The sequence below is a fragment of the Saccopteryx bilineata genome, chromosome 4 (assembly GCF_036850765.1).
Source record: "Saccopteryx bilineata isolate mSacBil1 chromosome 4, mSacBil1_pri_phased_curated, whole genome shotgun sequence".
NCBI classification, from domain to species: Eukaryota; Metazoa; Chordata; class Mammalia; order Chiroptera; family Emballonuridae; genus Saccopteryx; species Saccopteryx bilineata.
The window spans coordinates 140,152,635-140,179,610 of NC_089493.1; the positions used below are offsets into that span (position 1 = coordinate 140,152,635).

General features: G+C 41.3%; 1 protein-coding gene across 3 annotated transcripts in view; it reads left to right on the plus strand.

Annotated features, from left to right (window-relative positions):
* Positions 1–26,976, plus strand: part of GLI3 (GLI family zinc finger 3) — a 376,015-nt gene that overhangs the window by 218,139 nt on the left and 130,900 nt on the right. For all 3 annotated transcript variants that reach the window (XM_066272080.1, XM_066272082.1, XM_066272081.1), the window contains one exon: positions 11,013–11,118. In XM_066272080.1, coding sequence (XP_066128177.1) covers positions 11,013–11,118 — 106 coding nt within the window. The remainder of the gene's footprint in view (positions 1–11,012; positions 11,119–26,976) is intronic.

Below are 26,976 nucleotides of genomic sequence, written 5' to 3' on the forward strand. Positions count from 1 at the left end.
TAGTGCAGAAGCAACCAGAGTCCATGTGTATACAGAAAAGCACACCTGTGTTCCAGTAAAAACTTATTTGCCAAAACTGACCTGTGCACAGTAGTTTGTGAATCTTTCCCATAATACATATATGCTCTCTTAAGTTAAGGCTCTGCCATGGTATAAAGTGACAAAATGATGATATCGTGTATGTATATGTGTATTTTTAAATGAAAGGCATCTAATAAGATTTTTTGAGTACACTAGAACTACAGTTTTTTAATTTTTGCACCATATTATGAAGGGTTTTATAAACAAAACGATTCACTCTAGTGCTCTGGAGACATTTCTAACTGCACAATGTGCCTATAAGACCAGTAGGTAGAGTCCTGTGATTCCATGAGATGTTCCTTGGGGTGATTCTACTCGGGTGCCCAGCAAGTCCATAGCTGGTGCCTATGAATCTGCTGGTAACAGACCACGGGGGCCACAGACGTCCTTATTGCCATATACACTCTGGATCAGGCATCCTTGGAGTGTCATCCTCAGAGGGGCGACATCAGTTCCTTTCTGGAGCAATGCTGTCCACAGGCGTATTCTTGTCTGTAGGTAGGATTTGTGAGTGAGGGTGTCATTCTGGGTGTTGGGAGTTACTCCACAGGTGAAAACTCCCTTTGGGTACTGTTGGGTAAACAAGTGTTTTTAGGTTTGCTTGCTTGTATTGGGGCATCGCCATGTGTGTATAGTCTATGTAAGGCTGCCAGTGCTTGCCATCATTGCCGCAAATTGCAAATTATGGATGGCCTTCTGGATTGGGAGGAGCCCTTGTTTGCTACTGTTTGCTGGAGAAGGGTTTTTTCCCCCCAGCCTGTTTTGCTGAGGAGTCCAGAGAGAGAAAATAAAGAGAAAGAGTACTGAGGGGCTTGGGAGCCCTGAGATTTTGGCCCGGCCTGTTTGGCAGGGGAGTGATGAGGCTTGTGGGTGGCCTATGAATCCAGGAGAGTCCAGAGAGAAAGAGAGAGAGAGGGAAGGTCTTACCTGCCTTTTTGCTTGTCCACCATTGTGAGACTTTAATAAACGGAATTGCCCACCATTTTCTGGCTCCACAGTTCTTTTAATGTCAGCCTGAATCCAATGAGAACCTGCATGACCATGGCGGTGGCCTTACACCTGGTGCAGCCAGCAGGACTCGGATCAGATCATTATGGAGCTGCCACCACCATTGAGGGGTGGGGTAGAGCAGTGGTCCCCAACCCCCGGGCCACGGACCAATACCGGTCTGTGGGCCATTTGGTACCGGTCTGCAGAGAAAGAATAAATAACTTACATTATTTCAGTTTTATTTATATTTAAGTCTGAACGATGTTTTATTTTTTAAAAATGACCAGATTTCCTTTGTTACATCCGTCTAAGACTCACTCTTGACGCTTGTCTCGGTCACGTGATACATTTATCCGTCCCACCCTAAAGGCCGGTCCATGAAAATATGTATTTTCTGACATTAAACCAGTCTGTGGCCCAAAAAAGGTTGGGGACCACTGGGGTACAGGACTGGTTGTTGCTCCCCAGTGTATGGTTCCTCATGGATGTCCTTTTGGGAACATGGGCTGGCTGTTTTTTACTACTCTGCAAGAGGGAACCAGGAGTTCTGTGGAGAAGCTACCCAAGGTCTAGTTCTCTAGAATGAGCTGCAGAATGAGCAGCAGCAACATCTTGAACTGGAGTGAGCGCTGGAGAAGGAGACAGACTGGGTTCAAGAACTGCAGTGTGAGATGCAAGCTGAGTACCAACAGCGCCTGGAACTGGAACGGTCTCTGGAAAATGAATTACAGGTTTGCCAGTTGCAGTTTGCCCTGGAAGCTGAACATTGGCACTGCAGTTGTCGGGGGTTGAAAAATCAACAGGGTTTTTAGAGTTTGGACTTCTGGGGGACAGAGGTGTGGGGAACTGGCTTAAGCTGACAGTCTGCCCAACCCCCCACCTCACTTGCAGAGAGCTGAGCTCTTCCCCACACCTCCATGTATTTCCTCATCCTACCCCCATGTTTCCCAGAAGGCTTCTTTATGTATGTTTATGTATTGGTGGGGTTTTTTGCACTTGGTGGAATTTTTGAGTTGCCTGGGAAACTGTAATCAGAAAAGTTATTGATTTGCTAATGTCCCACTTTGCCCTATAAAATAAAGGAAGATGCGGTTTTGTGGACGCTGCCTGCTGCCCTGTTTTCTGCTAGGGCGGGCTTTTTCTGCCAGCAGTAATTGCAGAGCCCTCCCAACCCTATCTTTTATTCTTTAACTCTTTAAGTGTAGTTTTCTTAGTTCTGCACCGTTCTGGCTTGGGACCTGAATATACTGGTCGTGCTGGCTCGTAACAACAGTTGTTGGAGAAATAACTGTGGGTTCAAGAGCTTGAGTTTCAGTTTCTGGATGAAAGCCAGCAGCTGCAGGGACCTAAAGGGTCACCAAAGGAACAGCAGCATCCGTGCCGTGAAGTGGCTTTGAGTTGGTGGGAGCAGGCGTTTCCATCTCCTCTTCTGAGGTTGACGAGGCTCGGGCTGAAGCTGCTGTCCACACACTCAGAGCTTGGCCAGTGGTCACCCAGAAGGTAAAAACTCAGTAGCAAAATGTCCCTCGGGGGCAACCAGAGCCTCCTCAGGTAGTGGAGCACTCTGTGGTCTGGCCTTACACCAGGTCAGAGCTGATGGAGTTGGGGGCACTGGTTGGGTTGCCATGATAGTGGGATACAGGAGTAGACGGCATCATGCTCTCCGGAGCAGAGATGGAGAGGTTGGTCCCTGTTGCCACATGCTCCTCCTCAGGGCAGCATCTTCAAGAGCTACTGTTGATGGCAGGGATGAGGAGGGAGGCCTGAGGCCCTTTGTGAACCTGGTTGCCTGTAATGGAGCTTTACCTTGGTGATTTGCACAGACAGCTGGGCTGTCTATCGTGAACTGATCATTGAGCAGGGTAATGGCCTCTTGAACTGCAACCAGAGGAGGGCACTGGCTCCCTTGTTGGAGGGGTATGCCACCTTTGGACATTATGGGAGATCTCGATGGAGGGTGGGAGGCCCAGCTCCAGTGGAAGTCCTCCTGCACCAGAATGCTGCTTTCATCCAGTTGCAGAGAAGAACCAAGGACACTTTAAGGTTTGCATGGACACAGCGCTGGACTATACAGGCCCTCCAACCTACCATGGAGTAGAGGGCTAGAGATAGGCCTCCAGTTTGTGCCTTGAGCAGAATACTCAAGGGAGACATTGTGAAGGACACCTTTGTAATTGTTGCAATTGTATAACTTATGCTGTTGCTATAATTTGTTTGTACCTCATTCCTTGCACAGGAATACCTGTGATGTAGATTGTGAAGAGAGCAAAAGGGGTGGAATATTGGGTAAACAAGTGTGTTTTAGGTTTGCTCACTTGTATTGGGACATCGCCATGTGTGTATAGTTTATGGAAGGCTGCCAGTGCTTGCCATCAGGGCAGCAGATTGCAAATTGAGGATTGCCTTCCTGCTTGGGAGGGGCTACTGTTTGCTGGAGAAGGGTTTTTTCCCTCAGCCTGTTTTGCTAAAGAGATCAGAGAGAGAGAGAGAGAGAGAGTGCTGAGGGGCTTGGGAGCCCTGAGATTTTGGCCCTGCCTGTTTGGCGGCGGAGTGCTGAGGCTTGTAGGGGGGCCTGTGAGTCCAGGAGAATCCAGATTGTGAGAGAGGGGGAAGTGGTCTTCCCTGCCTGTTTGCTTGTCCAGTGTTGTGAGACTTTCATAAACAGAATTGCCCACCATTTTCTGGCTCCACAGTTTCTTTACCATCTGTCCGAATCCAATGAGAATCTGCATGGCAACGGCTGTGGCCACTGGCCTTCCAGGTACAGAACCCTGGAAAAACTGTTGCAGTTGTCAAGGTAATGATTGGTAATACCCAAGGTGGGAAGAGGCCTGGGTACTGCTCTACCCTCTTGTCCCAGTAGAGCCCAAGCTCAATGTCGATTAGGCATCCCTGATTCGACTTCCCGGCACAGTGGGACACTCCTGCCTATCAGCAGGGCTGGCAGCCTCTTCCAGGCTACTCTTGAGGCGGCTGTGAGGATGCTGCTTATCAGTGCCAACACCGACTGTCACCAGAGGAAAGACATAACCAACACACAAGTTAGTTGCAAGAATCACACAGGCAGTTATTACTCACAAATCTTTTTGGCGTGCCTGAGTACAGCTTAAGGGGGCCTATTGTTGTGCTCCTCTTGGCTGTTTTTGGTCAGAGCAGCATGGAGACAGTCCAGGTTCAACATTGGAGTCTGGTTTACCACAACAGGGGGCCCCTCAGCTTTAGTACCTTTTCTGGCCAACCCGTTCTAACAGGTGTCAATCTACTGGATTATCACCTCAAGCCACCTTTTTGAGATTTCCTTGCAGGGAGCCCTTTTTATGGTGATCTACTGAAATGTCACATCAAGCTACTTTTAAGGTGTTCCTAGGGAAGCTTCTTGTTTATGTTAATTTACAGAGTTATGACATCAAGCCACTTCTTATCGATGTATAACTTCACACACACACTAACTGGGCCCTGTGCAAAAGTCAGAGTCTGCTTATCATATCTGTACACTATTAATTCCTATCCAGATGGCATAACTTTAATTTCCTTAATTGATTTTAATAATATAGTAATATAAGGTTATAGTAATTAAATATATAGAAATATAAAAAATATGGAAGATATATAAAAGTAATTAAAATGATATCAAAAATAATTATTAAAATTAAATAAAGTTAGGCCATTTGGATAGGAATTAATATAGTGGCTTGGTGCCATATCTCTGTAATGTGATAAACAGACTCTGACTTTCAAGCAGGGCCCAGTTAGTATGTGTGTGAAGTTATATATAGATAAGAAGTGGCTTGGTGTTATTTATATTACTTTGTAAGTTATTGTAAATAAGAGCATCTTAAAAAGTGGTTTGATGTAAACATTTCAGTAGATTGACATAGAGGGGATTCCCTGAGAGGAACTCCCAAAAAGGTGGTTTGAGGTGATAATCCTGTAGATTGACACCTGTTAGAAGGCATTGGCCAGAAAGGGTACTAAAGCTGAGGGGCCCCCTGCTGCAGTAGTCGCCCAGACTCCAATGTGAACATGGACTGTCTCCACGCCGCTCTGAGCTCTGACCAAAGACAGCCGAGAGGAGCACGTCGATGGGCCCCCTTAAGCTGTACCCAGGCACGCCAAAAGGATTTATGAGTAATAAGTTGCTTGTGTGATTATTGCAACTAATTTGTGTGTCGGTCGTGTCTTTCTCCAGTGGCACTTAATAGTAGCATCGTCATAGCCGCCTCAAGAGTAGTCTCGAAGAGGCTGCCAGCCTGCTGATAAGCAGGAGTGTCCCACTGCACAGGAAAGTCGAATCAGGGACGCCTGATCGACGTAGAGCTTGGGCTCTACTGGGACAAATATTATATCTTAATTACTTTTATATATCTTCCATGTTTTTCTATATTTCTATATATTTAATTACTATAACATTATTTTACAACACTTCTCATTGGAATGATGATGATCTCTCTCTGTACCCCTTCTCTCCAGCTTAAGACCCCTCATTTGATAGGTGCTGGGTAATTATTTTCATTTCAGTGTAGTTGGTGTTGTCCACAAAGGGTTCAATGTTTCTAGTGATAACAGGCAAGGAAGTGACTTTGTGGGAACTGGATGTTCTTCTAGGCAGGGCTGACCCTAATGACAGGATAAACAATCTCTAGTTTTGGTCTGGAGTAAATTACAAAGTCAATGTGTAGACAAGTTTGGTATTTAAATAAGTCAGGAGAACTTGCACACTCTAGGCAGTTTACTGTTGGGGTTCTCCTGTGCTGTTTCCTGTGCACTTTAAGGCCACTCAAGTATCATTTGGTGAATTACTCCTTCAGGGCAGTTACTTAGCGGACTTTGATCTCTCTTTTATAATCTACAGTATTTGTATATAAATTTCAAACCTTAAAAGACAGTCCCAGAATGGCATTCAGCAGATCTTATACCCTGAGGAACTAAAACTATTTCTTGAAAGAATGATGCAACTGAAGATAAATCTCCAAGTGTCTTTCTCAGGCTACAGTTTTTATGATCAACCCAGGCTCTTATAAAGAGAGGTAAAAATCAATGCCTCTTATTCCTAACAAGATCCTTAATGTGCAGCTTCATGACAGGCGGCATGAAATCGAATACTGACAACTGTACCCAGCACAAATATTTTTACTATGCATTTCAGTTTAAACATGTGTCGAGCCAATTATGTATTTATAGGGTTTTTTAGCTCAAGCCTCGGATAATACGCATTCTTCAAATCTCAGTTTAGAAGAGTTTGATCCAATAGTGAAAGCGCTTGCAAGTCTGTAATAAATCATTTTTGCAACCATAAGCATGTATAGTTGACTGGTTACCACTATTCCACAGACTCAGCCCCGCCTGGTAGAATTTTAATTCTCTCAGTAAAATTGATTCCACCAGTTCTGCACATTATTCTGCCTGTCTTCCATTTAGCGCGTTAGTTTGCTGACAGTAGAGTACACAGCACTTAGCAGCTGGTTTGTGGAACCATCAGTCAGGAAATTGTATGATAAATAGGAGGTAGCTTGGTTTAGTGGCACTTCCTTCTGCTTCAGCAGTTTTAACCGGAGTTTGGAAAAGTCATCATGTGGTGTTTTGTCAAGGGCCAGAACAGGGGATGGCTGTGGTATGGTGACTTATTACACATACATTTGAGTTATGATGCTCCACAGCTGCGCCGCTCATGTGTAAATAATATACTGTGAGGTGGATAATTATGGTGGCTGCTGGCGACATGGGCCTGTTCCTGTTATATGGAGGTTTTGGACAGTTTCTTGGCCCTGTGGTGGAATATTCGGCTGTTCTTCCATGTAGAAATGACGAGCCAAGATGCAAGGAAACATTCAGTGTTTTTTTCTTTTTATTAGTATTAATGTCATGTGATGCCACATATTTTAAAGGTCATTTCCATTCCACTTTGACTCTTTGTTTATACTGTTAAGCTATGGTCAAGCATGTCTCTAATTGGAAGAGGTGTTCCATTGCATTTTCTCTGAAAATGGCGTAAGAGGCGTGATTTCTGCTGATAGCTGACATCAGGTGTAATTGTTCGTGTAGATTTCATTAGTGAGCAGAAGTTATTTCAAACTCAATCAAGAGGGAAACAAACAGAAACAGAAAAATTTTTAACCTTACACCAGATGTTTTTGGTCAAGTCACACATCATAACCATAATTTTTTGTTGTTTAACCTGATTCCAGAAGGCGGAATTCATAAATTCCTTTGGGATGTCAGGGGACATGCGTACAGGGCCACAACATCACCACAGACGTTCAGTTGAAGTTGACTTAAACTCACAAAATACACTCAGCAGTAAGAAATGACTATAGTAATTGTGTTTTATAATTTCCTTTCACATATTTTTATAGTGCTTGGTTATTTTCTCTTTCATCTGAAAGGAGAGAGAGTGAGAGAGTGAATTAATATCCTGTTAGAATAATTTCTTAAAATGAAAAGGCAGCAATGCCTTTTAAATATCTGTGATAGCATTGTAGGATTTACTTCAGGAAGAGGGTTTTATAATGCTTTGGTAAACTCTTTTGATTTTATAGGATTAACTGGTCATAACCCTTGTGCACATAATCACTGCCACTTTATTATAAATATTCATATAACAGATAATGACTCTCAGTTCCTGGCTCTATGAGGCATATAATGAATGTGGAGTTGATTCACACATTTTGAACCTGTGTGTTTGAAACGTGGGTTTGTGCTTCATCACAGTGCGTAGGCGCACTCACACAGAGAAAAGCAGGTGCAGTTAATACCCTTGTACTCGGTGGGCAGAATTTTACCATGCAGAATACAGCCAAGAGCGAAGAAGTAAGAAAGGCAAAGTATCCTCCCACTGTGACATGGTTCCAACAGTTTACCTCAAAATGGCCAAATAGCCTGACCTGTGTGATGCAGTGGATAAAGCATCAACCTGGAACACTGAGGTTGCCCGTTCAAATCCCTGGGCTTGCCTGGTCAAAGCACATACAGGAAGCAACTACTACAAGTAGATACTTCCTGTTTCTCCCCCTTCTTTCTTTCTCTCTCTCCCCCTCTTACCCCCTCTCTCCAAAAATCAGTAAAAAAAAAAAATGGCCATATAAAACAGTAGAGGTGGGTTAGAATTTAGTAATGCTTAATTCATATACACTGTTAGTAGGTTTATTTCTCTGACTTCCCAGAGCAGATGGCATGTGTGAAGCTTGAAGTCTGATGGTGGCACGCATGTCTATGTCAGCAGCTACTCAAAGGAGAAAGGAATAGGAGGGAGAGGCCTGTCTCCTGGCCATCTGTCTGACCCTGGCTTGAAGCTGAGTCATTTGGGCCTGTTTCAAAATTTAAAAATCAGTAAATATTCACTGAGTCTGTGTGAAACTTTTAAAATAGTGAAAAAGATTACCCTACCTATTTTTATATTGTTTTCATAAGGGTGAATTGTTTTTACTGGAAATGGTTAAATGAGGTAGGACTTTGGCTCTGTGGAACTACTCAGTTCTATGCAGTGTGGTTTTGACAGTCGTGGTGGGAAAGCTTTTAAATTTGTCACCAGCTACCCAGATTTCCATTACAGAAAACTTGACTCTGACGTATTTTAATATCAAATCCTAAGTGGTGCATTTAAAATATGATTGATTTTTTTCCATATGGATTATTCTATAAAATACATGAAGTGGGATAAAGGATCAAGTGGTTAGAATCCTCGTCACCTGTTGAATTCTAGCATAGTTGTACATCAATTTTTCACTCTTATTTTTCTTTCTTCATAACCATACTTTAGATTCTCAAAAGAAGGCAAAGGTCAAAAAAAGAGAAATAAGATATAATTTTATTTATTTTTAAATTTATCTTTCATTTACAATTTACATTCACTGTTATTTTGTAGTTGTGTTAGGCTTATTGCCTAGTTACACAATCATATACTTTACAAAGGGATTCTCCTTATATTTCAGGTGCTCACCTGGCTACATACATACATACATACATACATACATAGTTATCACAATATTATTGACTATATTTCTTATGTTGTACTGTGCATCCTTGTGACTATTCTGTACCTTCCAATTTCTACTTCTTTATCCCTTCACCTTTTTTACAGAGCCCCCCCCCCCATGTCCTCCCATCTGACAACCATCAGTTTCTCCTCAGCAGCTAAGAGAGTGTTTCTGTTTTGTTTGTTGATTTCATGTGAAGGTATTTTAATGTCATAAAAAAAGAAGAAATAAGACAGATCTAGTCAAATATCATGATTTCACTTATATGTAGAATCTAAAGAATCAAATAAAAAATAGAAAAAGATATAATTTTGAAAAGTTTGTTTATATTCTAAAAGATACTTGTTGAAGATTTAGAAAAAAGAAAATGTATAAAGAGGGAAGTGCTGGCCCTGGCCAGTTGGCTCAGTGGTAGAGCGTCGTCCTGGCGTGCAGAAGTCCCGGGTCGATTCCCGGCCAGGGCACACAGGAGAGGCGCCCATCTGCTTCTCCACCCCTCCCCCTCTCCTTCCTCTCTGTCTCTGTCTTCCCTTCCCGCAGCCGAGGCTCCATTGGAGCAAAAGATGGCCCGGGCGCTGGGGATGGCTCCATGACCTCTGCCCCAGGTGCTAGAGTGGCTCTGGTCACAACAGAGCGACACCCCGGATGGGCAGAGCATCGCCCCCTGGTGGGTATGCTGGGTGGATCCCGGTTGGGCACATGCAGGAGTTTGTCTGACTGCCTCCCCGTTTCCAGCTTCAGAAAAATATAAAAAAACACAACAAACAAAAAAAAAGAGGGAGGTGCGAACTACCTGAATTCACACCTCTCTCTCTCTCCCTCTCTCCCCCCCCTCTCCCTCCCTCTCTCTCTCTCTCTCTCTCCCTCTCTCCCTCTCTCTCTCTCTCATATACATAGTAGTTCCCCACTGGGTGTTGCCAGTACCTGGGCAATAGCAGCATGATGGCTACTGCAGGTTTGACCACATGTGGGAGATACTGTTTAGGAACAAGTTAAGCTCCTTTGCTGTAGCATCAGGCTTATAGCCATGGAGGCACGCCTACAGATGTAACGGCCTTGTTTTGTTTCTTGAAACTTGGGGAAAATGTTAGTGCCAGTTAGAAAATATCACTCGTGCTTCTAATGGTAAAATGTAGCAGAACTCTTCAGTTTTTGCAGTGAGTCACTATTTAGGGAAGAGAATATATTTCCAGATTTGTCAGAGATAATCAGCCTCAGTTACTAAAAGTCGGGGAGTGAGGAACTATTTTAACTCAATGGTGGTACAGACAGGAACCCAGGAAATGGTGAATACCAGACGAAGCAGGACAGAAGGGGAGGCTGCTGTGTGTTTATGTGTAGTGTATGTATGGTATGTGGGTGTGTAGTATGAGTGATATTTGGTGTGTGGGGGGTTGGGGTATCTGTTGTGGGTGGGGCACAGGGGGTATGTATGGGGTGTGTGGTGGGTGTGTTGTGTGTGGGGTATGTGTGCGGTACATGGGCTGTGTGGTGTGTGTGTGGGGGTGTGTGTGTGTGTGCCATGGATTCTAGTAGGGATTTTAGAAAGGTCTCCTTCCCTTAAAAAGTGCCATGGGAGAACTAGTATTTATATACAGTATTATATCTTGGTCTAAAATTCACTTGACAGTATAATTTTTTTAAAAAATAATAAGTGTCTTATAAAATGTTCCTTTTGGTTTTGTGGTTCTGTCTGCTGCTCTGGCCAGCCTTTCCTTCAGGGTCAGCCATGTTTTCTTTCTTGCTCTCCTGTGTGGGTGTTGGTCGCATTCTAAGCTCTACTTTCTCAGGTGCAGGTATTAGTGACTTGCTCATACCTCATGAAGCCTCATAATGGACTTGAAAGAGTTCTACAAATTCTTAACGTAGTTTCAGCAAAAGTCATGAAGACATTATAGCAATGTTGCTTCATGAATTGGAATTATGTTCCGAAGTGTTCCTTTTATGTAGGATGGATTTTTTTTTCAGACCCTCCTCACCTGTTTCCTGCCTTCCATCCTCCTGTGCCAATCGATGCGCGACATCATGAGGGGCGTTACCATTATGATCCATCTCCAATTCCGCCATTGCATGTGTAAGTATTCAAGCTTTACCCAGTAATGACATGGAACAAAAGACCAATTTTTACTACTGCAGGACTTTTTGTTTCTAGCACGGCTATTGCACATTGAAGATGTGATAGAAGAAGAATTCTTTCTTTTGAAATACAGCAGGCCTATCTGTTCCTGGACCCACTGAAACAAATCCTTAGTGCTTCCTGAAAAATGCCTGTCTCACCAGGTGGCTGGCAAGTAACTCCTATCTATTTTGCTGACCTGTGTTCTCTGGGCTATAAATGTTAAATTAAAAAGTAAGGGACTGATGGAAGGTTACTATACAGAGTACATATTTAGTTGAGAATGGGTTTGAAGTTTTTCATGCTAAGATTTCTGTTGTGTGAAAGTCCTGTCCCAGGAATCACTTGAATTGTAATGATATTTCTGTGGTAAATTTCATAGCCCCTGTATTGTGTACAACAACAATCCCTTGATTGATGGGAATGTCACCCAAACAAAATGGCAAATGTGATTGAGCACATGGTTTACACAAAGATAAATGAAAAGAAAAGTAGTGATAACATACATTGGAAAAAAGAAGAAGAAAATCTTGTGGAAATAAGTATTATCTTACTCAGTTTTGGGGAAAAAGAATAGTAGACTCGCAAACTAAAATGTGTGTGTGCGTGTGTGTGTGTGTGTGTGTGTCTATGTGTTTATAGTACTGTCCAGAAAACTGTTGTGTACTATAATAACTGCAACCTCTTTCTGGGAAATGCTGCCCCTTACAAATGGATATATATACACATACACACATTTAGTCATATGTAGTAATCACCCTTCATTCTGAGACAGTAAAGTTAGAAAAGCGCAAATAATACTTTGAAGAATAATGCTGGTTATTTAGATGGTAGATTGCATCTCCATGGCTATTAGTTACAGCTGTGTAATTACATATATGCCAAAGAAAAATGAAGTTGTTTTAAAACAAGTCCTCCTCTGTGAACAGAATTAATTGATATTAACAGACCTAACTACATGCCCAAGTACACATATAATATTTTACCAACTGTTTTTTTGGATCCATCTTCCATTACTAAATTGTAAATTCAGAGCAGATTTGCCTGGAGGTAAGTTATAAATCTGTGTTGCAAACTTTTATAAGCATTAAAGGAGAAGTAGATATTTATAGAGACAAAATATAGAAACTTGTGACTTATTCTCACTTTCACTGGAACACAAACATTTCTAGTGTTCTGAAGCCTGCTAAAAATATACTCCAGTAAAACCAAGAAGCCAATTTAAAACACCCCATGCAAAGGGAAGGAAATTCTAAATTCAGGCTTAAACCTGCAGGTAATTCACCCGTTACACAGAGGTTTTGCATGGCTGATTCTCCCAGACTCCACAGTCTCTGCAGTAATGTAGTAATTTAAATCAGATTTTCTATGGAATTTTAGAGTTTTTCACTCTTTCAAAATCATGTTTAGAGAAATTTTTTTAAATGAGGTTATGTGATAGAATGAACTAGTTCCATGGGGTTCATTCTAGTTTGCCTTGTAATTAAATTCAAATAAAAATTTATCATAAAAATCCCAAGTATGGTTCTTTGGCAGAATATAACAACAGCAAGCCTTCATATAGTCCACACTAGGTGTCCTAGCCCTGACTGCTTTGCCTACAGTATTATCTTGCTAGTGATAAAAACACCACAAAGTAATTTAGGCTGAGTTTAGAAAACCCTGAGGGAAGGGATTGCAATTCAGATGTGACTGGTGAGCTGGGATTTTTATAGGTTTCAGTACTTCCTGCTTTTCCAGACAAGTTTTAGGATAATTTAGCTGGAGTTGACTCAATTGTCTAGAGTCATAATGTCAGGCTGCTGGATTAATACTGAACCTCTGGAGAGCAGTCTTGGAAGGTTAATGTGGTGAGAGTGTGGGTCTGTCGGCTCCTAGTACAGTCCTGCGTGCAGACACTGAGTTTATGAAGTGGGCTCCAGGAAGGGAGCACAGGCCACACCTTTGTGCCATTGTAATAGGACATTTTCTCTGCATTGCCCTTCCAGGTCTGCATAGCAAGCTCCTGCTTCAACTCCTTACCCTCAAAACCTCCCTTTGCTGGCTGTTCCTCACTGTACCTTTTGTGTGTCTTTATTGTAGCATGGATCCTCTTTCTCGGTCATTTATGGTTTAGTGGTCACTGCTCCTGTTAGTTTTGCAGACAGTGCCCAGCACATAACCAGGCATTCTGTAAAAGATGCTCAGGAGACATCCAGGTTGTCCAGGAGAGAGAGGACAAGCAGTCGCAAAGCTTGAATCCCGTTCTTGAATTCCGAAGTGCTTGAATAATTGTATCCTAGAAAATAAGATCAGATGAGCTTACTAAGCTTTTAGAATAAATATTTTTATTTTATTTTATTTTTTACTTTTATTAATTTTTAGAGAGGAGAGAGAATGAGAGAGAGACAGACAGAGAGAGAGAGAGAGAGAGAGAGAAGGGGGAGGGAGGAGCAGGAAGCATCAACTCCCATATGTGCCTTGACCAGGCAAGCCCAGGGTTTTGAACCGGCGACCTCAGCTTCCAGGTTGACGCTTTATCCACTGCACCACCACAGGTCAGGCAGAATAAATATTTTTAATTATAAGAAGATGGAATTTGCCGGTATTATCATTATTTTGTACACATAATTGTTCTTCTGATGCCAACTTTAAAAATTAAATTATAAGTCTTGAAAACAGAATTTGTATTGATGATGGAAATGCTCACAGAGCTCTGTTTAGAATGTGGCAGGCACTGCGATAATTGTGCTACCATATATTATCATTAAAGATTTTATTGAAAGAGCTTTATAAATTGCTCTTATTTTTAGATAAACCACCCTATATTAAGGCATCAACGATAAGGTGCAGAATTAAATTAAAATCTCATAAAATGAAATATGTTCAGTATTAGCTGTTTGACACTTAATTTGCCTCTGAATGAGTTGAGGAAATCACAAATTAACCTGCCTTTGTTTTTCCAACCATGGCTTATTAGGTGTTAGAACAATTGCAGTTACAGCCTAATAACAGCCACCAAGCCTTATAAATATTTGCAGAAATACATCAGTTTGTGTTAAAGGAACTCAGTGTGTTAAATGGAATGCCTCAGATTACCCTACTTGCTCTCAATGTCATTCCACAGTTTACAATTAGGTAGTGTAAATAAGAGTATAGAATCTTAATTTTTTCAAATACAGTACTGACAGTAATATTAGAATTTATTAGAATTCCATTTCTTAACTAAAAATCATGATTTAATTCAGAATGTATAAGTGGGACATGGAGTATTATCTTTCCCTGAGTCGTCACATAAAGACCGGCATACAAAATGTACAATACCTGCATTATGTTTATTTAATTCAAGCAGTTTGTAAATTAAGAAACACTGAATATGAGGAACTTTTTTTCTCCTGAGTTATTCTCCACTGAATTTACCAGGATTTATGCTCTCTCAAATTATTTGCTTTGACCACAAATTTGATGTTTTATTAAGCCATATAGAAAACAGTGTTTTAGAAAAAATATCAGTGAGTGCATATTATTATATTATTGAGACTATTTGGAGCGTTAATGACAGAAATTATATCTATATTTACATAGTCAAGGCAGTAATTTTATGTGCATATTTTTACTTTTTGGTCTTCTCTGTGTTTTGTACCTTGCATTGTTTATACCAGGACTGTCTTTTGTATAACTCTAAGAGGGAGTAGTGTAGTCTGTGGGAATGGGTGATGTTGTAAGCTAAAGATTAGTACTTATTTTAAAATTTCACTTGAAATTTAGACAATTAGAATATTATATCTCCCTCCCCCAGAATACAGATGTATTTTCTTTCCTTTTTTTTTTTTTTTAATTTATTGATTGATTTTAGAGAGAGAGAGAGAAAAATATTGACATGTCTTTCCTCTCATTAATGCATTCACTGGTTGTTTCTTACATGTGCCCTGACCTGGGATTGTACCCTCAACCTTGGCATATTAGGATGACACTCTAACCAACTAGCTACCAAGTCAGTGCCAGATATATTTTCAAGTGACTACTTTCACACTAATGAAGAAAGTATTCTTTCTTTTGCGTTTTGAGTGTTTTTTAAATATAGTATTAGAACTCATATAAGCATCTTCTTCTCAAAAACCAGACATAGTGTATTTGTAGAAACCCCCCAAAAAAGTTGTTTTTGTTTTTTTGTTTTTGAGAGAGAGAGAGAAGCATCATCAACTCATTGCCTTGCTTTGTTGTGCATTGATTGCTTCTCATATGTGCCTCAACCGGGGATTGGACCTGTGACTCACGCTCAAGCGCAGCTGGTGGTGACCTTGGGTTTTGAATTGGGGACTTCAGGATTCTAGTTGATGCTCTATCCAATTCACCACCACTGGTCAGTCAGAGTTTTGGGCCTGCCTCCTCTTTTATGAACATAAGGGGCACTGTTTTACTGTTTTTGTTTTGTTTTTAATTTATTGATTCTAGAGAGAGAGGAAAAAAGGAGGCAGAGACAAGAACGTTGCTTCTGTATGTGCCCAGATCGGAGATAGAATGGGTAACATCTATACATTAGGATGATGCTCTAACCAACCGAGCTATTCAGCCAGGGCTAAAGTTTTAAATTCGATATTCATTTGGGATTTTCACTTGGGAAAAATATCTTTTACATATAAATATTTTGAGCTAATATTTTCTCATTTATGGACATATATGAATTGAATTTCAGACTATTTTCATATGAGCTCTGCAATTTATTTTCCAAAGCAGGTTCCTTAGTTACTAATCCATTACAGTAATAAAGCCCCACAGATCTTGCCAGTTGAGCTGAGAGCTGCCCTCCTCTCCTCTGTGACTATGAACAGCTCTGCCCCCATGCTGCACGCGAGGCGGCCCTTGCAGGCGGCCATTGCATGTCCCATACATTTCACTAATTCACTGTAGAAAAGCATTCATCTTTTCTCTCTTGAGGGATGAGTGCTCATATTCTGTTCTACATGGCAGCTCTCTTGTCTCTGCATTGAGTCAATGTGGCTCTTTCCAAGGCTGCCTGACTCACTGAAATTATTCCACCTAAGTAAGAAGAGCTGTTCTTCCCACTGAAAGTGGCTCACTGCCGGACACCAGGGGAGAGGACTCAGTACATGGTAGATCATTAATATTAGCTGTGAAGTAGAGTACACTGAAATAGTAAGACTTCTCCCCCATGATTATGACTGCCTTTAAAAATGAGATCAGTGAGATGAGTGGTAGGTTTGGAGTATGAATAAATACATTTCTTTTCCAGAGAGAAAAAGCTCTAAGAAGAGATGTCTCATTATGGAAAAGGCTTAGAGAAAGAAAGGCTGAGTAGATGACCAGGGCTACTGTTCAGTTCCTTTCCTCTTTTTTCTGTCTCCCTTTCCTAACCCAGCATCTTGCATGTACTAGGTACTACGCTTATTGGGAGCTCATACAATATGTATACAAAAGAAGCCTTTAAGCTAGCCACCTACTGAAAACTTTGTGATGTTCCCGTAACACTTAGTAGTGATTTTATTCTTTTCATTCTCAGAGAAGCCTCCAGAAAAATGCAAGGATGAGCAAAACCTTGTATTTGTGTTTATGGGCATAACTAGTTTGGAATATTTTAGTAGTATGATTTAAAATTAACACAGACAATCCCCTCCCCCTGGTGTTTGCACTCTGTCATAAACATTATTAAGACTGGTAAAGTATAATTAATGAGATTTCATCAAATATTGTAGCTGTGTAAACTCTTCTCCCCCCAAAAGGAAAAGCATGAGCTAGATTATCTTTTGAGAAAGAGGACCATCTGTGCATTTACTAGGTCGAGGCCATGCCTTACACATTAGTTCCTAAAATACGTATTATTTCAATGATGATAATGGGCTGTTGTTTCTTAGGCCCCTGCAGGATGACTGTTGTCATCTTTCTTTTGTTTTGTTTACTTTTGTTAGAAGGTGTTACCTCATGCCAACAAAGCTAGCACACTTACAGCTCAGATCAAAAGCTTGATTACTGTTTAAGATAATAGTAAAATTACTTATTGCCATGTCACTGCCAAATACTAAATTAGTGACTGGTTGTAAAGCAGGGTACCATTTACTGCCCATCTGTACATATATTGCTACTTTCTAGGCCTGTGATGGTGAACCTTTTTATAAAAACCGCCCACTTTTGCAGTGCTGGTCAACTTGGTCCCTCCTGCTCACTAGTTGGTGTTCCAGCTTTTATGGTGGGTGGTAGTGGAGCAACCAAAAAGCGCCACGATTGGCCCATCATGAAAGCTGAAACACCAACTAGTGGGCGGGAGGGACCAGGTTGACCAGCACTGCAAAAGTGGGCGGTTTTTATAAAAAGGTTCACCATCACGGTCCTACGCCCTTCACATGGAAATAAAATAAATGAAATTAGCAATCTCAAAAATCTAAGAATAGCACAATTTCAAAGATAAGGGAAAAGAATGATGAATAGATAATTCACAGGAAAATGTAATAATGACCACAACTCAACTGTAATGTGACATTTTTGAGTACTTACTATGATCTAGACACATTTTTTTTTCTTTTTCTTTTTTTTCCCCCTTTTCTGAAGCTGGAAACGGGGAGAGACAGACTCCCGCATGCGCCCGACCGGGATCCACCTGGCACGCCCACCAGGGGGCGATGCTCTGCCCCTCTGGGGCGTCACTCTGCGGCAACCAGAGCCACTCCAGCACCTGGGGCAGAGGCCAAGGAGCCATCCCCAGCGCCCGGGCCATCCTTGCTCCAATGGAGCCTTGGCTGTGGGAGGGGAAGAGAGAGACAGAGAGGAAGGAGGGGGGGGATAGAGAAGCAAATGGGCGAGACAGAGAAGAAGGAGGGGGGGGATAGAGAAGCAAATGGGCGCTTCTCCTATGTGCCCTGGCCGGGAATTGAACCCGGGTCCCCTGCACGCCAGGCCGACGCTCTACCGCTGAGCCAACCGGCCAGGGCCTGATCTAGACACATTTCTAAAGACTTTACATAGTCCTATAATATTAGAGCAACCCCATGATGGAGGTAGTACTACTAACCTCATCTTAAAGACATGGAAATCCTGACACAGAGAAGGTACACAGCATAGGAGGAGGTCCTGCCATCATTGTAACCCCGGCATCACATGCTGTACCTCTTGTTTCTTGACTTCCATGTTCTACTCATGAAAATGCACATTGCAGCCTTGGCTGCATTAGTTTCTACTTCCTGGATGAGGACAAAGAATTCTAACAACATACTAAGGGAAGTTTTCTGCATTAGTGGCTGTCATTGTCTTCTTCAAATTTCTAAGGTATAGATGGGTATGGCAGTGTGGAGAAGAGATGTAAAAAGCCTTATGACTAAATAAGCTTTTCTGTAGCCACGCAATGAGACCTACATCAGTGTTTGCTGCTGTGAAATTTGTGATACCAAATGACTGGACAGTTTACATACCCAGCTACAGGGAATGGTTTGATCAATTGTGATTCATCAACTTAGTAGAATATTGAACAAAACTTAATCACATTTGAGATGACCATATTAAAACATGGGTAAATAAAGATCAGTGATTATAGCAGTCTACACAGCAGATTGAAAGTTGCGTTGGGCTAGACAACAGCATGCGTATGCCTGGAATCGTCATCCCCCAGATACCCATGACTTGCTCGCTCACTTTCTACATTTCCCTGCACAGATGTCTCCTTACCTGAAAGGTCTTCTATGAAGAAGCATCTAATGAACAGCAATTGGCAAACTGGCCTATAAGCCAAATCCAGCCCATGGCCTGTTTTTGTTAATAAAGTTTTATTGGAACACAGATTCCCACTTGTTCACTATTGTCTACAGCAGCCTTAGCAACCAAGGGCAGAGTAGCTGGCACACAGAGAATATGGCCCACAACACCTACAATATAAAGTTTGACAACCCCTGACATAAGGTGACATCCCCTTTTCCAGCTTGCTCTTTCTTTCCCATTACTCTGCTTTATTTTTCTTATGCAATTTCCATTTTATTTTTATTATATCTTCTACTTTTAAGGTCTATCTTACTGTTATTCCCCCAATTTTTCATTGCATGTTATATCAGTTCAAAACAGAATATGTCTTATTTTGATTATTGCTTCTTGTGATAAACTTCAAAAAATGTAAAGCCAGCCTAATTTTCAAGCACTCCCTTGGATGATTTACATCCATAGTTTGTTGTGCAAGTATGAGCTGTGGGTGAATTACAATTCCTAAACTTTAAACATTTTAATGAGCTGGCCACAGAATTCCAGATGAACTAATACATACTTTGTTTTGTAATAAGAAATGAACATGAAACAAATAAATTATACTCAAAGGGCACAATACTTATTTCTGTTTTGCAATATTTCCAATTACTGGAATATTGAATTTGGTTACTGATTGCAGATAAAGTAGGCTTTTATAGTGCATGTTCAGAGTCTGAGCACCAACTTCTTGGCTAAAATTCCTCTGTTCTTTGTTTTGGGCTCAGCAGTCATTCCAGGCGCAGATAGTGACTGAAGGTATTCAGGGGCACCAAACCGGAAGCCACTGGCTCTGTGGAGCCTGCTGTCAGACCTGTTGCGAGTGCCTGGGCTGTAGCAGGCTTTTTCATTTAGTACAAGGCATTCCCTCATTTTAAGCCCGGCCTCAGTGAAAACTGAAATTTACTGCCATCATTTTATTTATTTTTCAAAATATGTGGAAAAAATTGAACTTTAACAGAATTTGCCCCAATGAGAAGACACTTTCAGGTTAGTTTATGTGATGCCTACCACTCAAACCAAAGCTGCCTGCAACTCCTCATATGGCCAGCTCACCTTGGCCGGGGTAACAAGCCCACTTTTTTTCACCTAAACAAAGGCATACCATTTCTTATTGCTGCACAGCATGCTGAGTTCATTTCAGACCTTCCTGGGGAACAAAAGCCGGTGACACAAGGCTGCCTGTCATTCATTCCTTTTTGTTATTGTTGTATCCCCACCCCTACTCACATGAAATTTATATAGCAAAAAATAAATGCTAACAGATTTGTTTCAAGGAAGCTGCTTGCTAACTTTTGGAATGCTAAGTAACATTACTTAATACTTTTGCATCTTTGGTGATCCAAGCAAACTAAGCATACTGAAAGAAAATAGGAGAACCTTTAGTTTGAAAGTCATCCTCTCAGTCCTAAGGTAGGGATGTTTTTGCAGAATATTTATTGATAACTAGATTGAAAAGAAATTTGAAAATAAAATCTTGACACTTTCTTAGTTTTGTTATTGTCTTTGTAAAAGAAACAGAACAATAATGATTATTTTGCAGTTGGGTACATTTTAATAAGTTAAAGCTACTTCTCACAAAAATTAGGGGATATTTAAAAATGAATATGAATTGATAAAATATCCCCTAATATTTGTGAGTAGTGTATCATATGGGTCCCGTACTTGCTTTCTGTGTTAACCTAGCTGAATTGGTGGTGACACTGCATCAATTTTTATAACTTTGGTGTTCAAAAACATTGTGTATAATGCTACATCTATAACTTGCACCTCTGTCTCTCTTCTTTCTCTACACACACACACACACACACACACACACACACACACACACACTAGAGAGGGAGAAAAGAGTACAGAGGGAAAAGTAAGAAGTGGCAAGTCAAGAAATGCCTTAAGGCATGTAAGTGCATTTCCACTAAGGAAAAAAATAAGGGTTTGTAACCAGAAGCCATAGATTTTTCTAAAATCCATCACCTAATACACTGGGGTCATGCCTCATCTTTTGTAAGTTATAGATATTTAAAACCTTCTCATACAGCGACAGAGAGATGACAGAGCCATCTACAAGTGCTCGATCAGGACCACTACAGTAAATAAGAACCTTCTTTCTGAAAATTCACACTGATACCAGAAGGAATTGTGGGTCCAGTTGTAAGTGAGGACAGTCTTTCAAAGGTTCACTTGTGGGAGACACTCAGCACTGATCATCCCTGTGAATTGTTCCCAGAGAGCCTAATCCTCCTCAGACCCAGTTACCCCCAGGTGGTCAGACCTCTGTCTGAGGTCAGTTATGTTAATCGGTGCATTCATTAGGTGACTTCCTGGGACTTGACAAGGTTAGAGTGTATCTCCTAGGACCTGGAAATGAGTTCTGGGCCGTGATTTTCAACTAGTGTGCTGCAAGAAATTTTAAAACATGCAGTAGCTGATTACAGCACTTAGTCAGGGTTGCTGACTTCTTTTCCCTTAGATTGTCAAATAAAAAATGACAACAGCCAACACAACAATAGTCGTCTTGTGTGAATGAATCAAAATTATACCTATTTTTTGTCTGATCGGCAGAAAATATATTATTTGGCAGATTTTGGGTTACTAGTTTACGTGTCCCATGAGATAAAAAATGTTGAAAATTGCTGAGTTAGGCACTAACTGGAAAACCATCAACCCTCTTCTAAGTACATTAGGATAGTATCTAGATACTGTCAAGTTCATATCTCTATTATACTTGGGTCATGGATTGAGGTCCGGGAGAAAGGGGCACTGGCAGTTAAAGGATCTGCGTCATTTGCAAAACAAATCACCAAACCCTGTTGCTTGGGTATGGTTTACATTTTTAAGACAGAAATCAAAAAAAGCATCCCCAGTTGACTAAAAGGCTTCTTGCCTTTATTTAAAGCAGTGGTAGTCAACCTGGTCCCTACTGCCCACTGGTGGGCGTTCCAGCTTTCATGGTGGCCATAGCAGAGCAACCAAAGTATAAATAAAAAGATAGATTTAACTATAGTAAGTTGTTTTATAAAGATTTATTCTGCCAAACTTAGTGAAAATTGACATAAAGTACTTGGTAAGTAATTATTATTATATCTGCTTTCTAAATTTTATAAAGGAAAGTTACTTCACTACTTTATAAATCACCATTACTGTGGAACTGGTGGGTGGTTAGAAAATTTTACTACTAACAGAGATACAAAAGAGGGCAGTAGGTATAAAAAGGTTGACTACCCCTGATTTAAAGTAACTCCTGGCTCCCCACAGAACAGAATCCTTGTATTCCTGTTCTGCATTGCTTTCAACTTGACGCACACCGGGGACAGCTTTCAGAAACAAAATCAAAGTTGTAAATCATTAGCGAAAGCAATCAGACCTGTGAAGAGACTCTGTTTTTGTTTGTTTGTTTGTTTGTTTTGTATTTTTCCGAAGCTGGAAATGGGGAGGCAGTCAGACAGACTCCCGCATGTGCCTGACAGGGATCCACCCGGCATGCCCACCAGGGGGCAATGCTCTGCCCATCTTGGGGCGTCGCTCTGCCGCAATCAGAGCCATTCTAGTGCCTGAGGCAGAGGCCACAGAGCCATCCTCAGCGCCCGGGCAAACTGCTCCATTGGAGCCTTGGCTGCAGGAAGGGAAGAGCGGGACAGAGAGGAAGGAGAGGGGAAGGGGTGGAGAAGCAAATGGGCGCTTCTCCTGTGTGTCCTGGCCGGGAATTGAACCCGGGACTCCTGCACGCCAGGCCGACACTCTACCACTGAGCCAACCGGCCAGGGCCGAGACTCCGGTTTTAAAAGCTTTTTCATATCGTAATTGCCTGGGACATAACAGATTAATATAAGAATTATATTGAATTATATTAATATTTATATTACCTAACATGTTGGGTTTATTTAAATTAAGTATTTTATGTCTCTTCATTATTTTTAATATACAATACTACAATGCATACACATACCCCACTCACTTCTGTACCTTTTCCTTGTGGTGCTCTTAGCCTGCCCCTGGAATGAGTCAATAAAAATTTGCATGTTCTTTTTCTTTTTTTTTTCTTCTTTCTGAAGCTGGAAACGGGGAGAGACAGTCAGACAGACTCCCGCATGCGCCCGACCGGGATCCACCCGGCATGCCCACCAAGGGCGATGCTCTGCCCACCAGGGGGCGATGCTCTGCCCCTCCGGGGCGTCGCTCTGCAGCGACCAGAGCCACTCTAGCTCCTGGGGCAGAGGCCAAGGAGCCATCCCGAGCGCCCGGGCCATCTTTGCTCCAATGGAGCCTTGGCTGCGGGAGGGGAAGAGAGAGACAGAGAGGAAGGAGGGGGTGGGAGGTGAAGAAGCAAATGGGCGCTTCTCCTATGTGCCCTGGCCGGGAATCGAACCCGGGTCCCCCACACGCCAGGCCGACGCTCTACCGCTGAGCCAACCGGCCAGGGCTGCATGTTCTTTTTTAATTGAAGTAGTCAGAAGGGGAAAAGGAGATCAGCATAAAGTATTATAAGTTTTAATGATCAGATACAGTCACCTCAGAGCGGGTTTCAGGACTTCGAGGTGCACTGGGAGGAGTCTCAGCCAATGCTCCACTGGGAATGGAGGAAGTGTGAGGAGGATTGGAAGCACCTTCTGCATGAAGCTTTGTGGAGGGATCTTCTCATCAGGTAGTCCCTGGTGGAGAATGTCCCATAAGACTTGTGGGGGAGAATTTGCTCCAGAGTGCACGTTATTAAGCATTCCTTGTGTCTTGTGTGGGTGTGACTTGGGCAGCTGCTTCATGAACTAGCAAAGGCCTTCCATTGATCTGAAGAACTCTCAAGATGCATTATACCTTATTTAATGTGTTTTACCTTCCCCAACTTTCCCCATCTCTTGACCTGGGCAGACATGGAACTTTTTAGTTACTGTGGGTATTGTTTGTTGTTTCTGTTTGTTGGGCGGAGGGAGGTATGTGGAAGTTGAATTGAAAGGATTGAAAAATCGAGGTTACCCCCTCCACTTCCCCCCAAGTGTATGGAGAGAAACATCCTTTCTGGTCTGTTTGCTTTGCAAGGGTGTCCTTTGATGAGGCTTTTGTCTGAGGCCCCCTCTCAAGTCTCCCTGAACTCAAGCTTCAGAAAAGGCCCTTGCCCCTCTTTGTTTTCTTTGTTGAACTGTTTATTTTGCTTTCTTCCCATGAGGTTACCCAGCCTTCCTCTGACTATACTTTTCTGCATGAATTACATTCCTCAGAGCCACAGTCTCCAAATTCTTCCAGTCCATTTGATTCCGGCCAGTGAGATTAGTCCAGAGATTTGACCTGCCATGAGTCTCTGCCAAGCCCAGTGCTTGCTCCGTGCCCCCAGCGTGGAGACCTGAGGACATTTTGTAACCTCATTAGCAAGAAGGTAGTGCTCCGTACCAGGTTAATAACATGCATGCTATTGAAATCGAGCTTTAAAATCACTGAAGACACTACTAGTCATTTGATTTCTTTGGTTACTGAAGGAAGAGAGTTCAGGCTATGATACATATGCCCACTTCAGTAACCTCAGTCATCCTGGGCCGGGTGGGACAGGGGACTGTTAGCTCCATTTAAGTTAAATTTACATTCAGAAGGAATTTCATAATTATTTGCAGAAAATGCATTTCTATCTGTGTAGAAATAATGAACAACAATACTGAAAACTATTCAGATATCTTCATCATAATCATTACATTTTTTGTATAAATGTGTTTTACAAAGTACTATTTATGACAGAGATGAACAATTAAACTTAATAACCTATCAAATAAAGATTTAGAAAGATTAAAGATTAAATACGTTTAATAAGTTATACCTTCATTACAGGTGTTGGTAGAACATTGTGAGATTGCTAGACAAAATTTACTTGTCTTAAGGGCAAATTCTGTAAGAGATATGTTCACCTGTTTTCACCTAGTTTTGTTTATTTATACCTGAGAGTTTTTACTGTAATAAGCAGGTGCAGTGCATTGTACCTAGTCCAGAGCTTGCAGTGACTAATAATGTGCCTGGAAGTAGTTTTGACTTGAAATTCTCAAAAGAGGACCAAAGAGTTTCTTAAAAATGTTTGAACACACAATCCATGGTTAAAATTACATGCAGTATAAATGCCTGTTTTTATATAGAAGCTTTTCCTAAAATAATTGGGTAAGGTCGGTGATTCTGGTTCTTGGGATTCTTCTGTTTTCTTGCTGGGCCTTGTTTGAACTGGTTTCTTGGCATCTGATTTTGCAAGCCTTAGAGTCCACAGACTTTCTGTATATTCACTGTGTGGCATCAAGTTTCTTTCTCACACAGGTGGGATTTGAAAGGATGATAAAGTTAAACCTCTTTGCCAGAAGAGGCACTTCCTTCTTGGAGTGGGCAGGATCCCCCAGTGAACAGAAGTTCAACTGCCCTGGTACTTCCTGTGGAGCACAATTGAACATCCTCAGGAGGAGGATTGGATTGTAGTTACGCTGAATGGTCCTCTATGGGAATACCCCTCTCCCTACCTATGACAGTGTTGATTACATTTGACAGTGCTGATGCTTTTTCCCTGGCTTTCAAAGTACCATTCCAGAAAATTCAAACATGGCTCTATTGGCACATGGCTCCTGATGGTCCTCTTCTTTTTTCTTTTAATTTTTTTTTCAAAAATTTATTTTAAAGAGGAGAGAGTGAGAGAGAGGGGGAAAGAGCAGGAAGCATCAACTCCCATATGTAACTTAACCAGACAAGTGCAGGATTTTGAACTGGCTACCTCAGCGTCCCAGGTCGACACTTTATCCACTGCACCACCACAGGTCAGGCCTGATGGTCCTCTTCTTAAAGACACTTAGAAGCTGTTTTTGTAATATGGGTGAGCTTCAGTCAAGTTCCATTCTTGGCTCTGCCACAGATGAACTGGATCCTTGAACACTTTCTCTGGCCTCTCCGGACCCACTTGTTTTCACCTGTGAAATGAAATAGATGAAATGATCTGACTTTAAGATCCCTTCTTAACATCACCCAGTTATGGGAAAGTTTGGGTTTGTTCTTTGTATTTTTTCCTGTGAGTAGATACTTCAAAGAAGAGTCTATGAAAACACTGTGGCCCTAATGGATACATGCCCATTGCCATGTCCCTCTTTCTTTATATAAAGAACTGCTGAGAGAGTCTTGCCCAAATGTTCCGCCCTCAGTGAACGGAGCTGTTGCACTCTGTACCTGCCATTTGAATGTCATTCACAGAGGTCCCCATTGGAGTAGACAGATAACTGGAAAAATATGTCGTCTGTTCTGTTAACAGCATCAATATAATATTTAAGCATATACATGCATATTTGTGTTTGGTTTGAGGTAGTTTTCCTTTGTGTTTAAAATAATAGACTGAGTTTGAATCCAGCTTAGGTATTTACTATCAGATAACTTACTCTGTCCAAGCCTATTTCATTATTCAATCTCATTTTGTATCATGAATTCAAAGAAGAAACATATAGATAGCACTTAACACAATCTGTCATATCATAGGTATTTGATAAATGGCCAAATTTCATAATATGTATTATTATATTACCATATTTGAGTCATCTATTTTAAGTTGCGCATCCTTTTTTCATCTTCTAATGTCTCTGAAACTGGAATGTGTCTCACAGTTTGTAGTGTTCTGTGATTGCTGCAGGTGAAGTGGCAGTCCTGGGGAACTTTCAGCTATCTCTTAATAAAATTATCTCGTTGACATTTTTCTTTTTGTGCAAGTACTTTCTATAAGAGCTTTTAAAATGAGCATAAAGTAAAAATTAAAAGGAAGTATTATTCTTATTAGTACCTAAGCCAAGGTAATGGTGTATTTTTAGATAAGTAGCATCTTAGCTTTGATGAAATATAGCATATATCATATGTATTGTGTGTGTTGGTGTGTAATCAGCAAAAAATTTATTCCACTGTTAAGTTTTTTTCCCCAAGAACCCAGCTGATTTTTCCTAAATATTATAATAATAGACCTAGTTGTAGGACTGTAAACTTAAAATGTAAATGAGAGTGTTTTCCAAATGTTATTGCTGCCTAAATCATAAGACGACGACAACTTTAGCCTGGACAGTATAATGAAGGGAAGCATGTGTTGTGTGCTGTTATGTTGGTGTATTTGTGCAGATG